The 14,916-nt window shown below is 45.4% G+C and overlaps 1 protein-coding gene across 1 annotated transcript in view; it reads left to right on the top strand.

Moving 5' to 3' along the window:
• Positions 1–14,916, top strand: part of LOC141100933 (uncharacterized) — a 516,918-nt gene that overhangs the window by 220,289 nt on the left and 281,713 nt on the right. Inside the window, exons 39-42 of the mRNA XM_073589707.1 lie at positions 866–1,076; positions 2,736–2,855; positions 3,033–3,167; positions 6,116–6,340. Coding sequence (XP_073445808.1) covers positions 866–1,076; positions 2,736–2,855; positions 3,033–3,167; positions 6,116–6,340 — 691 coding nt within the window. The remainder of the gene's footprint in view (positions 1–865; positions 1,077–2,735; positions 2,856–3,032; positions 3,168–6,115; positions 6,341–14,916) is intronic.

Genomic DNA, 14,916 nt, shown 5'->3' with positions numbered 1-14,916 from the left:
GGAAGAAAACCACGCAAACACAGGGAGAACATACAAACTCCTTGTAGATTTTGCCCTTGGCGTGATTTCAGTCACCATGTTTTGTATGTATATTAATAGTGTAAATACAAAAACCATATTACTTTTTGACTTGTACATTGGAAAGTAGAGTATTGGTAGACAGTGCGATTCACAAGGATTTCCGGATTTCCAATATTTTCAGGTAATTACAAGATTACACGGTGTAGGCTTTTTTGTCTAATATCATCATTGGGATCACAGGGATTTAATTGTTCCTTTAATCTTCTTTGAGCTGTGGCTGTCAATCTGGGGGTTCTCAAAGGCCCCATCTATCTTACAATTTATACATACCGTACAGTTCTGGCATTAAGTGAATTAGTTGCTCAAGTCATTTAGCGTGTCTAAAGCCCCCGTTGCACACTGCGATATCGCTAGCAATATCGCTGTAAAGTCACCGATTTTGTGACGTTGCAGCGATATTGCTAGCGATATCGCTGCATGTGATACTTACCTCCGACCGGCTCCCCCGCTGGTTATCGCTGATCGCGCGAGAAGCTCCTGGACCATTCCTCGTCGGCCACTTCCTGCGGCGCTTCCTGTGGCGCCGACGAGCGACGCGTGGAGCCGGGCGGGAGGACGCAGGATCGCCGCGTCTGACAGGTAAGTAGCGACCCCCATCCCCTGCGATGTCGCTGGTGAGATCTGCCTGTGTGGCAGCTCACTAGCGACCATTTAGCTATGCACCAGCGATCCTGACCACGTCAAATCGCTAGTCGGGATCGCTGGTGCATCGCTAGGTGTAACGGTACCCTAACTGTATTTTATCTTCATGATTGTTTTATAATTGAAATGTATTGCCTTTTAGGAACTTGTTTGGTGGGGTTTCCTCTATTGAAGTAGAGAAAGTCGAAGAGGAGGAAAGTGAGATCTCGGATGCAGAAGAAGTTGAAGTAACAGGTCCAGTTCTTGACTTTTTAAGTGTTCGGTCTGGAAATGAAGGCTGGCTTTCAACAGTGCAAAGGAGCACAACACATGTCACAGACACTGAAAGTATATTTCAAAGATCATTAAAATCTGTAAGTTAGTTTTTGTTTATTTTTTACTGTAACTTATATTAAAATTTGTAGGGTTTTCGGCTCTCTGGTAGCTGATTGGACGTACACAGGCACAGAGTTGTTGTATCATAACGGAATAAAGTTTATTGTCCTAAACTTTACAGCTCGAAAATTAAACAGCCTTTCTTCAGCACAAATGAATAACCAGAAAGTCTTTACTTCAATAAATAACAAGGCCTCTCTCTGAGTAAGATAAAGTAAATTAGATGGTCTCACCAGCTTGGTATTACAGGAACCTCTAAGTCTGCAGTATAGACTATGCACCAGTTCTGTCTTTCTCCAGCCTTAGCACACTACTACTACCTGAGCTAGACCAGATGCATTTCATTAGGCCAGTAAGACCTGGACTGGAGTATGGGAGCGACCTTTCCCACCGATGCTCTTTTGGCCGTTCCTAAATCCCAGACCCAAAATCAAGTAAAAATAAAAACCATCTCAGTAACACATACCTGCCATCCAGGACATTACTTCCTGCCTTTTCACATAATCCATGCACTCGCTGAAAAAAATATTTGTTCTGTTTAAGTGGTTTTCCAACAAAAGACAAAGGGGCAAATTTATCAAGTAAAAAACACCAGACTTCTTGCACCAAAATTTTTTTTTTTCCCATGACCTGCATCATATTTACATTGTGTTTTAGACATTTTTTTCCACCTCACGGACATGGAAAGGATGTCCCCACTTTAATGGGGCATGATTTGTCAGAAATGAGGCATTAACTTGCAACACAGTAACCAAAAATGGCCCCATAATTTTGGCTCTCATTTCTGGCACACAGTAAGTCAACTAAAAGGTGATGTAAACTTCGACTAGACAATCTGACAATTTTTAATGTATAAGAATTATTTTATGTTGAAAAGTCTGCCCCGTTATAAATTAGATTACTGGGTTTGCCTGGCCACCATTTTCAGAGTAGAAGTGGCCTTTGAGGCATGAATAATGAAAATGCTTAGTCTATTTTGTCTCCTCTAGCAGTTGACAACTGCATAATAAGGGTACGTGCACACGCTGCGGAATCCGCTGCGGATTAATCCGCACGGATTTTGCAAAAACCGCAGATAATCCGCAGGTCCAAAGACCTGCGGATTATCTGCGGTTTTGCCTGCGGTTTGGTCCTGCGGATTCACTATCTCCACAATGGTGGAGATAGGAACCCGCAGCGGTTTCCGCAGAAAGAATTGACATGCAATTCTTTCTGCGGATTCAAAACCGCAGCAAATCCGCGCGGTTTTTTCCGCAGCGTCGGCACAGCGTTTTTTTTTTTCCCCATTCAAATGAATGGTACTGTACACCGCAGCTAAAACTGCTGCGTGTCCGCAGCGGCCAAAACCGCTGCGGAAACGCAGCGGAATCCGCAGCGTGTGCACACAGCCTAAGACTTCAGATCTCCTGGTCAGCCTAGGTCTATGGACATGAAGGATGCACATGGTCAGCAGTAAAACATACTATTGCGATGAGAGCCATATGGCTCTGTACAATACAATCGTAATATGTCTTTATCATTAAACAGCACTAATGATGCATAATGCTTTTTGTATAATTAAAGTAATATTATTTTGTAAGAAAAATGAAGTCAGCACACTTACACATTAACAGCCACCTTTACCTAATACATTGTAGGCTGGGATATCAAGAAACCAGGAAAGGAATCGAGCCATTGAATATAAGGAACCATGCTTGAAAATCAATGCAGTGGCTGTCAGAGGATATGCAGAGGAATGTTTGCAGTTGGATGAACAGGTCACTATTACCTCACCTATTGTTTTACCTCGCACTCATGTGTTGTAACTTGTCTTTCTGCATTACTAGTCAGTGAGCTGTTTTCCGTGTGACCATTTGAAATGACCATGTCTCCAATTGTTCAGCTTTTTAGATAGTGTACATTTACATATGTTCCTTTCTGTTTTCATTCTACAGGTCTCTCTTACTTCTAGCTTAGGTACCTGGCTGAGTAAATTGCACAGTAGCCTACGTAACTCATTGAATAACAAAATTTGTGGTATCGTTGAAGACATTAATCAAGGGATGGCTATAGAGGAGTGGACACAGAAGGTATCACAAAGAAATGATTCATGCTGTGTGGGATCTGGCTCTAACAAATGCATGTAATTAGTGAACTCGTACATTTCCATTGACTATTATTTAATTATAACGGCCAATAAAAATGTGAAAAGGGAAGTACGTGTCACGGATATGTCAGAAGCTGCAGACCATTGCACTGCATCTGTCTGCAGAAGGTCTCCGTAGTTTTCTTTGCAGACAAGTGGCCACCTCCCCCAGTGCTAATGGCCACACCTGGACCTGAATGTTGATATACTCCCTGCTTGCTGCTGGCAAGTGCAGGTAATATTTTCTATTTGCACTTCCCATTTGAGGCTTGGAGCTGTAGCAGTCTGCTAGCGTCCTCTGGAGTTTGGAGGGCGTCTGTGTTTCTTTCTGAGTCTACTCAAGCTAAGTGTCTCCCTTGTTTCGCTTATCCTATCTGTCTTTAGCAGTAGTGGGGATTGACTAGCACTCATCCTGTCCTTCCTGGTGCAGGGCTTATCGCCAGTGTCAGGCAGGGATTAGGGATCCTGCTCGGTGATAGGTGTGGAACCTATATAAGGACCACAGGGCAGACAGGGTGACTTTAGATCTGTCTCGGAGTCTTCACCCCCACCTTCCCTAGTGTTTAGCCCCCCTTCCCCTTATCCCTTTGTGTTGCACTTAGCTTTTCCTACACTGTATGTGACAGTATACTGAAATTAGTTTCTTTTCAATTATTGGCAAGTGTACCATTACAGTGTTTAGGTGACCATACACCTTAGATATCTGATGGCTAAACACTTTTTCATGTGTTCTCTATAGGGACAGCAGAGTAAGTTGCAACCAGACTCATCTGGAATTGGCTTATTTGCCCGAAGAACAAAATAATGAAGTAAAAATATTAACTCCACCTTTTCACCCAACATCTGTTGGGGAACAGTTGAGAGATCCCAATACATAGTTAATTGGCTGATTCTGAAAAAATCAGGTTTAGTTTGTTAAATTTATTTTTAACATTTTTGACAAAGCCATCTTTTTTCAATATATGTTCCAATCCTATATCAAAAATAAAAAAAAAAATCTTGATATTTTCACACTGACTTCTAGAGCTTTTATAAAGTCTAACTTCCTGTTGTTTCAAGAAACAACACATGTACATTACAATGTTTGACTATATTTTGTAGTGAAGTATCTAGTGAACGTGTGCAGAGGTCATCTTGAAAGGAAGGGGGAGCAGGGATAGCTGTGATATTGGTTGTGATTGGTATATCCTGTGTTATCAGCTGTGTGTAAAGATGACACCTGTCATTTTAATTGTGTCTCTACTGATAAGGAAACTCCTGTAAACTCTTCCTGAAGGCAGAGGCAGAATGAGTTTAAAAAAAATGGTCCCAGTTAGAGTTGAGCGACTTCAGTCGGATCGAGTTTCATGAAACAAAATTCGTTTCAGATGAAACTGGTCCAAGTAGGGCAAAAAAAGTCAGAGTTTCGTCCGAAACCCGACCCCAATGCAAGTCAATGGGAAATAAAAGTCGGCATTGAGCGGATGACATTCATCCACTCAATGCCGACTTTTATTCCCCATTGACTTGCATTGGGGTCGGGTTTTGGTCGAAACTCCGACTTTTTTTGCCCTAGTCGGACCAGTTTCATCTGAAACGAATTTTGTTTCATGAAACCCGATCTGACTAAAGTCGCTCAACTCTAGTTCCTGTGGCCCATGTGAAAATTGCAAAATTATTATTTTTTGCTATTTTTAATATATTAATTTAAAAAAAAAACACATTAAAAAGTTACATGTAACCCAATAACCTGATTAAAAAAAAGTTATTTTATTATTTCTGATAATAATTTTCCTTTGAAATAATCTGTTTGAAATCATTGCAGTGACATGTGAGTAGCTAGCAATTGTTTTTTAAATTTCCACCTGCTAGGATTTTAAAGCAATTTTACAAAATAGATTCTAATGAAAATAGCTTTGAAATGTTGTAAAAATCACTCTTTTAACCTTTGGATTTCCCCCTGACCCCGCACCTTTCAAGCATAAATACCTTTTTTATATGAGTTCAGATGTATGTAAACTGCCACGATCCGGTCCGGTCCGCTGGCCGGGGCTTATTCAACTGCTCCCCCCCTCCTGTCTTGCTCTATACAAAAAGAAATGCATAGAGGAAGACAGCAGGGGAGCAGTTGAATAAGCCCCGCCCATCGGACCGGACAGCAGCAGTTTACACACATCTGAACCGATATAAAAAAAGGTATTTATGCATGAAAGGTGCGGGGTCAGGGGGAAGCAAAAGTACTAAGAGAATCCTTATGTGACACACAATTGAATGATATCATTACATGATATCTCAAAAAAGGGCTGACAGATTCCCTTTAAATGGTGCTTGGAAGCTGCACCTCATATGTGCTATAGCCACTTGCCAACCAGCCAAAGTGTGGTTTTACGTGATCTTCTGATTACTCCGATTACTTGTATCTGATGTTAGGATTATTTTCTACTAGTTGTATGTAGTATAATGGATTATGAGCTGAATTTCATATGTTTCTTTATCATTATTTCAGCTAATAATAATAATCTTTTTTTTTATATAGCGCTAACATATTCCGCAGCGCTTTACAGTTTGCTCACATTATCATCACTGTCCCCGATGGGGCTCACAATCTAAATTCCCTAACTGTATGTCTTTTGGAATGTGGGAGGAAACCGGAGTACCCGGAGGAAACCCACGCAAACACAGGGAGAACATACAAACTCCTTGCATACTATTAAGTATTCATTAGGGGTTTGGTCCCTTTCACACCCCCTCAGAGTACATCATCTAAAGCTATATCTACAGTATGGTACTGACCGTTTATTTACTGCTGAGCAGCAGAGGATATAATTGGTGAATTTGTCAATGACCATAACCACATATGCTGTCAGTTTTTACAAATGATTTTAAGAAACATCCCTTTTTTCTGTTTTAAAGTACCCAACCCAAGCTGCAATCCTTGGCCTCCTCTACCTATGGACTAGAGACTTTGAATGCTCTATTTCTGAAACAAATCGGGATCGCAAGGCTCAGTCCCGTATTCTGAAGAAGTATACAGCGATTGTTGTCAAACTATCTACTATCACTGCTAAGGGGTACTGGAAAAATATGGAAGATGTAATCTCCCAGTCACAGAGACTAAAACTGGAAAATATAAACATGGTATGACTTTTATCTGATCCTATGAAGCAGATGTCCACATATCTCGTCACAAATTCATAAAACTTTCTTATCTGAACATGAGCTTTAAAATGGTCTGAGAATAGCTTAGTATCAAAAGTGAGAGTGCATTTAAACTGGCCATTTATTGGGAAAGGAGCGCTCATTTCTGATAATCGGCAAGTATAAGTAGGCTGATAGTTATCCAATGAATAAGCAAAATTCTCATTCATTGAGTGAAATGATTTTTATGCTTGCATAAAAGTAATAATTTTCAGCAGCATATCATCCTATGTAAATATGGCATGTGCTGCAGAAGGCAATGATATACTATGTGCACAAAATGAGTGTACTTCCAATCATTTTATGTGCATGTGATGTGCGTTTGGCAGGCCTAAAAAGGCTCTTAAATAGAAATGAGCGAATTTGTTCAGATTTTGTACCCGAATCTGATTTTGACATATTCGAGTCATATTCGAATAATATTCGTACCGAATGTATGTCTTATGATCGGTTTCGAACATATTCGGTAATTTCTACTCCCATTGACTCTAATGATGTTCGGCTGTGTTCGACGAATATTGCTTTTTAGCACTCTGACACTTGTCAGACCTTTACCAATTGCAGCTTTGGTCAAGTGCTCTGTGTGTGTGTTTGCTCTGTGCTCTGAGTTATATATTGATCTCTGTTGCCGACCTTTGATTTACCTTTCTGATCAACCGTTTGACTTATCCCTTTGTCTTGACCCCCACCCTCCTGATACTCTTACCTCATACTGTTACCTGACTACACTTTTGTCTTTTCCCTTTGACTATTATGAGCTCTCTTAGTACTAATTTCGGTCCTCTTGACTATCTTGCCTCACAATAAGTCGTGAGTAGTGACAAGCGTCAGAGTGAACTGGCATTTGGGAAGTGCTAGTGGTAGTTAATTCTGCCTGGTTTGGAGTTGCAGGAGTTGTTTGATGTTTGGAGTTGGCATTTGAAGAGTTGTTCTTGCGATTTCCGTGTGGTATTTGTTTAAGCGTTCATCGTCATCCTCTTCTATTTGGTTTCACCTACCCCTGTGTTCCATTCTGTTTGGTGAGTATATTTTGTATGATTGCAGTTTTCATGAATCTCTGTATGTCTTCCCTTGTCTGTCTGGTTAAGGTAATCCTATGCACTTTGGCCTCACACCATCCTGGGTGGGGTAGGGAACAAATAAGGGTAAGTCAGGAGTATAGCAAGGCACGTGACCCCGATGTCTCCAACTTCTGGGGTAATCCGGGTGACAGGGATAGACTATGGTGCCCCCTAGCGTCAGGGATAGGGAAAGAGCCCCTTTCCCTGAGAAATCCTGCAACAGTAACGTGACAGCAGACTAGTGAATATTTACATCGCACGCACTTCATGCTGTGAGTGTTTTCCCTGTTGTTGGGATCGGTGATCATGTGACTATTGGTATACAGTATGCATACTCCCTGCCACGTTCCAATCAGTAACAGATTTCAGACCGCTCAATGGACTTTACTAACGAGCGCTGGGCCTGTGAATTATGAGAACGAGACAGCATGTCTGAGAATGAACAGACAGTAAGGAAAAACTATGGGGACACTGAATGGGCACAAATGTAAGGGTTTTTGCTACAAAAAAAAATAGGCACCAAATTGGAGAATTTATTCTAGATGTGGTTTCAGTATGGACTTAATGATATGTTACTGATAAAATCTGTTTAAGACCTCATTCAGACTTTGATGTTTCACATACGTATTCTATCCATTTTTTATGGATATAACACATAGCTATACACAGTGATTTTAGTGCCAGCGATGCCTGAACTCTTTTATATTAAGTTTAAGAATATGACTTCGGTTTTGCCAGATTGGCTCTAGTTTCTGAGATGTTTAATAGTTATTTAATTAATTACAGTAAAATTCTGGCTTCAAAAAGTCACTTTGATAGCATTGTAAGCCTACAAATTGAAATACAAAATAATTTTATGGGATATTTTATTACCTAAGACATTGTTAAAGGATCAAAAAACAGACCAAAAGACCAAAGGTAATTGCATTTGTTATCACAAACACATAGGAATGGGGGAATACATTATTTTCATGGATAAATTATCTGAAAAACAGATAATTCAGCAAAAGTAATGGGATATTTAAATTCAGCATCCTCAAAATACCATAAGTCCATTCAAAAAACCATGGCACCTAAAAAAAATTTGAAATTATTTTTTATACATCTTTGTTATAATCTATGGTGCTATTTACATGCCAGTTTTTATACATGGACCGTGTCCGTGCAAAACATATGGAAACATGAATAAGCCATCTCACCAGTAAGCAGTATCACGGAGCTCCGTACAGACCAACGTCAGGAAATCATAAAAAAGGGGGAGTTCAGCTCTAGCTGCTTAAAATTCTTCTTTATTCAGTAGAGTTAAAATTGACACATCATTAAACTCTCCATATAACCGCACCAAAGCAGGAAAGCAGGACAAGAAGAGGCCTCATCTTGTCCTGCTTTGGTGCGGTTATATGGAGAGTTTAATGATGTGTCAATTTTAACTACTGAATAAAGAAGAATTTTATGCAGCTGGAGCTGAACTCCCCCTTTTTCTGACATGGAAACATGCCCATTTTTCTCCGGTCTCACAGATGAAAATAGCCAAAATAAGTCTCTGAAAAACACATACAGCACACTGATGGAATTTGTGTGCTGTCAGTATTTAACATTGCAAAGGGTAGATAATAGTGATGAGCAAAGGCGCTTGGTTAATGCGTTATCCGAGCCTGCTTGTGTGCTAACCGAGTGTATTCAATGTGCTCGAAAAATATGTTCTAGTCCCCACGGCTGCATGTTTTGCTGTTATCAGACAGCCACAACACAGGGTTTGCCTAACAGCCACGTGATATTCAACCACAGAGACTCAAACATATTTTTCGAGCAGGACAAAGAAAAATAGAAAAGCTTTGAAATTAATTTATTTACCTATCCAAAAAAACACTAATGACACACTGATGACAAAAACTGACACACAGACCATACACTGATGACATGCTGATAGTAAAATCGGACACACAGACCATACACTGATGACACGCTGATGGTAAAATCAGACACACGTGTGGTACTAGCAGGTACGTAGGATGCAGTGTCGAGCCGTGAGACGGTTTTGTGTTTTTGGTAACAACTTTTATAGGTTTATAGGTAACAATCCGCAGGGATAGTCTAAGCAACCGACCAAAATAACAGGAATTGTCCTCGCATGGACTCAATACAAGCCAACACAGAAATCTAAGAACACGACTAAGTCCGGCAAAGCCGGTCACTATAGGGCCGCGGTATGGCAGACTACGGGTCTTTAACTATATAGTGTCACTGAACCGGCTCGACATCCCTCAGCGTCCCGGACGATGGTTCTTCGGCGTAACAGCCGCTGGGCCCACCCGCTGAAGATCTTAGTCTTCGAGCGTTCCAATGCTCCGGTGAAGCAGGGGCACAACAGGCCCTGGAGGAGTCCTTGGACAGATGGGCTACAGCCCCTGGATAGGGGCAAGCAGCGGCGATGTGGGGGTGGCGGCTGGCAGGCCACCTGCGCAGCCAGCGTCTGCAGCGGCCGCTGGTCGACACGGGGCAGCGGTTCTCGGACGGTCGTCTCGGCGCCTTCCCACTGATGTCCAGGGGGAGTTTCTCTCCTGTCTCTGGCCTCCTTCCTGGCTCCGGTGAGTTGCTTTGGCTCTCAGTTGCTCCCATGGTCTCCTGCTCCTTCTGTCCCGTTCTGCTGACTCACTGTGACTCTGATTCCACGCCCCTTTTATACCGGCTCCTCCCCCAGCCAGCCCATCTGTCAGTCTTACCGGTCCGTCCCTGAACTCTGTCCCCAGGGAACAGTTTCCCCAGGAACCTAGGTGACGGTGACCTTGGTTCCGACCCGGACACTCGGCGGGGACCCTCTCTCCCACACTCCCCCTCCCTGTATGCTCGCCAGTCCTCGGGCGAGGGCTTTAGTAGCCTCCAGTAAATCTTTTGAGACGACATTCCTTGTCGCCATACGAACTGGTCCTGTTCATGGCGTTCAGGGGGTTTGCCAGCTGTTGACCGCTCGGAGCGTTTAAGTTCAGTTGTGGTGGAGTTTTCTGGGGTGGTGGATGGTGGTAGGTTGGTTGATTCTGGTGGGGTGGCTGGTCTACTGCGATATCACTACTTGGATGGCCCGCGGGTGCGGCTGGGGAGTCCTCCTCATCATCCAGGTCCCAGACCGCTGACGGGGGGGTCGGGGACCTAAGGGAATGCCTCTGATCGCAGGGGATCAGTGGACACACATGGACGTAGCATGTTATGGTGTACAACACGAGTGACAGGCGCGCCGCTTCCTTCGGATTGTATTTCATACACAGGCCCATCGGGGCTTATTCGGCGCAACACTCGGTACGGGTTTTCCTCCCACCGTGGCTCTAACTTGATTTGGGGGCATTGATCTAGCATGAGCACCCGATCCCCAGTTTGAAAGTCAATAGGTGGCGGCAGCGCTCCCCCCTGGTGTTTTAGGTCCTGGAGCTTTATATGGACAATTTGGTGGAGGGTTTGTAGTCGGTGCCGGTGGCTCCGGACCCAAGAGGATACTCCAGTCTAGGGTTGAGGTTCTTCCAGGTTTAACTCCACTTCTGTGATCCCTTTGCCTTCTTGTCCAAACAGCAGCGAATAGGGGGTATAACCGGTCACCCGGTGCACTCGGTTGTTGTAAACCCACACCAGTTCAGCGAGATACTCAGGCCAGCGGGCCTTTCGGTCGCTTTCCAGGGTATGCAGCATTTGAATTAGTGTCCGATTAAATCGTTCGTAGGCTCCATTCCCCTGCGGGTGATATGGTGTAGTCCGAGACTTATCGATACCGTAGAGATGATGCAACTCTTCCATGACTCTTCCTAGGAAGCACGCTCCCTGATCCGAATGTATTTGTTGCGGGCAGCCATACACTTGGATGAAGTTTTTACAAATTGCATAGGAGGCCGACTCTGCAGTTTGGTCTCGGGTGGGGGTGACCACGGCGGATTTAGTGAAATGATCCACCATAACGAGACAATGTTCATACCCCTGGTATGCGTGACCTATGGTGAGATAGTCCACTGTGAGGAGCTCAAGGGGAGCTGATGTTACGATTGTTTGCACCGGGGCTCGTTGTGCGGGTGGTTTAGCAAGCTCACATGGGCGACAGGTTCGGCAAAATTCCTCCACAGCGGCGTGTAAGCGCGGGTGGTAAACTATCTGTTGTAACCATTGCAAAGTCTTTTGAGCACCGAAGTGAGCCCCTTTTTCATGGGCTTCATGCGCCAGTTTGCCTAGGTGGGCTCCGGGCATGACCACCTGCCAAGTTATATCGGACGTTGTCCGTGACACTGCCTTATGATATAATAGCCCCTTCTTGATGTCTAATTTCTCCCATTGGCGCAACATCAGCAACATATCTTGGGACAAAGTCTGTCTCTGTGAGTCAGTGGGCAATTTGCCGGTGGTTACCCATCGACGCAGGAGTCCAATTTCTCCATTTTCCTGCTGCTGCTGGATCCATCTGTCCCATGTCTGTTCCAGCATTCCCCGTGAGGGTCCCGAATGGGACGCTTCCTGCGCGACAGCTGCAAGCGCGGCGGTGGTGAGGGCGAACGGCGTCTCTTCCGCTTCCATTTCGTCGTCCCGACTTTTCCCTGGGGTTGTGTGCCGGATTCTGGAGAGGGCGTCAGAGTGTACATTTTCGGCTCCTCTTTTATAGATGATCTTATAGTTGAACTTGGCCATCCGGGCCACCCATCGCTGCTCCAGAGCCCCCAGTTTGGCATTTTCCAAATGGGCGAGCAGGTTGTTGTCAGTCCGCACCACTACCTCGGAGCCCGCCAGGTACTCTGCGAACCGCTCCGTAATTGCCCACACTACCACGAGGAGCTCAAGCTTAAAGGAGCTGTAACTGTCAGGGTTACGTTCGGAGTCATGTAGTGATCGGCTACCATAGGCGATCACTTTCTCTCGGCCGTCTTGAACCTGTGACAGCACAGCCCCTAATCCATGGAGGCTCCCGTCGGTGTGCAGTATGAACGGTTGCGAGAAGTCCGCATAAGCTAACACCGGGGCGCCCGAGAGTGCAGCCTTGAGGTCTTGAAAAACGTCTTCTTGCGGTTGTTGCCACTGGATTTTCCACCCATTCGCCCCGGCAGGAGCCCTCTTTAGCAGGTCTTGCAGGGCCCGGGCTCGGCGTGCAAAATTCTTTATGAAACGATGGTATTATCCGGCTAACCCCAGGAAGGCCCGCACGTCTTTTACCGTCTTGGGAGTAGGCCATCCCTGGATTGCGGCAGCCTTTTCCCGGGAAGGTCTAACGGCTTTGGCCGAGATGGTATGCCCCAGATATTAAATCTCGGTGCAGAACAGGTGGCATTTCTGGGGTTTTACCTTCAACCCGTACTTCTGCCCCCGGCCCGTACGGCTCGTGTGAGAACCATCACCGCTGCTGTGTGCTGGGAATGCCTCAAGCAACCGATTTACCAGAGTTGCTTGTTTATTAGCCAATATTAGGTCAAGGTTCTCCTGTGGCATGATGTTTTGTAATTTGCCTTTATAGCGTGGATCCAGGATGCTGGCCAACCAGTAGTCGTCATCGTTCATCATTTTGGCAATGCGGGGGTCCCTTTTTAGGATCCGCAAGGCATAATCTGACATGTGGGCCAATGTTCCCGGTGTCAATGATGCACTGCGAGTGCTGGGTGGAGGAGCACTTTCTGGCAAATCCACATCCCTCCAGTCACGCACAAACCCTGTACCAGACCTTGCCACGCCAACATTTTCACTTGCCCCACGAGATGCATCCTCCTCCCCTAAGTAATCATCCCCATCATCCTCCTCCTCCTCCTCTTCTTCCTCCACCTCGTCCAGGAGAGGTCCCTGAGCAGACAATGGCTGAATGTCATCAAGGATTCCCTCCTCCTCTTCCTCCTCATCAACATTGGCTGCAGACGCCTGCTCCTTAAGGTGCGTCAAAGTTTGCATGAGCAGACGCATAAGTGGGATGCTCATGCTTAGGATGGCGTCGTCTGCGCTTACCAGCCGTGTGCATTCCTCAAAACACTGAAGGACTTTACAAAGGTCTTTCAGCTTCGACCACTGCACGCGTGTCAACTCCATGTCTGCTCTCAAAGTGCCTGGCCGTGTATCCTCCCACAAATGCATTATGGCCTGCCTCTGCTCGCACAGCCGCTCCACCATGTGCAGGGTGGAGTTCCACCTTGTTGCAATGTCGATAATGAGGCGGTGGTTGGGAAGGTGGAGCAATCGCTGCAGCTTCTGCATACGAACGGAGTGTACAGGCGACCGGCGGATGTGCGCGCACAGTCTTCGCACCATCTGGAACAGGGCTGTTAACTCCGGATAATTTTTGAGGAAGCACTGCACCACCAGGTTCAAGGTGTGAGCCAAGCAAGGTATGTGGCTGAGTTTTGAAAGGGCTATGGCTGCCACAAAATTACGGCCGTTATCACTAACTACCTTGCCTGCCTCAAGATGTACACTGCCCAGCCATGACTCAGTTTGTCACTTCAAGTACTCGGCCAGCACCTCGGCGGTGTGTCTGTTGCCCAAACACATCATCTGCAACACAGCCTGCTGACGCTTTCCACTAGCTGCTCGATAGGGGGACACATCGTGTGCAACAGTGGCAGCTGCAGATGGAGTGCTCGTACGACTGCGCTCTGTGGACGAGCTTTCGCTTCTGGAGGAGGAGGAGGAGGAGGAGGAGGGTCGAACGCCTACAGCCAACTGTTTCCTATACCGTGGGCTAGGCAGCACTGTCCCACCACCGCTGTCCCCTGTGGACCCTGCATCCACCACATTAACCCAGTGCGCAGTGATGGACACGTAACGGCCCTGGCCATGCCGACTGGACCATGCATCAGTTGTGAGGTGCACCTTTCCGCTCACTGACTGCTTGAGTGCATGGACAATGCGGTCTTTCACATGATGGTGGAGGGCTGGGATGGCTTTGCGAGAGAAGAAGTGGTGACTGGGTAGGTCATAGCATGGTACTGCATAAGCCATGAGTTCGCGGAAAGCTGTGCTTTCCACCAACCGAAAGGGCATCAACTCAAACGAGATTAGTTTGGCAATGTGGGCGTTCAAACCCAGTGTACGCGGATGAGAGACTGAGTACTTTCTTGACCTACTCATAGTGTCTGGGAGGGTGAGCTGGACTTGAGAGCTGCATATGGTGGAAGTAGCGGTGGACAGGGCGGACTGAGAGAGGGTTGATGATGGTGATGGAGTTGGTGTTCTTTCTGATGGCCTAGAATCAGTCTTTCGTTGATATAACAGTGGGATTCCCTGACTGCTGTGGCCTTGCAACGACACCTCAACATTTGCTGCTGTGCTAACCGGTGGGCTTACAGTGGGGGAAACAATGTAGCGTTGCTGACTACCTTCGTTGTGATCAGTTGCACATGTGGCACTTGAGGTTTGGTGTTGTGTCCACGCTTGCAAGTGCATGCTGGTTAAATGTCTAAGCATGCAACTGGTATTCAAATTTTTCAGATTTTTCCCTCGGCTAAAGGT

Source organism: Dendrobates tinctorius, unplaced genomic scaffold, assembly GCF_039654945.1.
Source record: "Dendrobates tinctorius isolate UK_male_01 unplaced genomic scaffold, ASM3965494v1 ptg000111l, whole genome shotgun sequence".
In the NCBI taxonomy this organism is placed as follows: Eukaryota; Metazoa; Chordata; class Amphibia; order Anura; family Dendrobatidae; genus Dendrobates; species Dendrobates tinctorius.
This window is presented reverse-complemented; position numbering and strand designations above follow the sequence as displayed.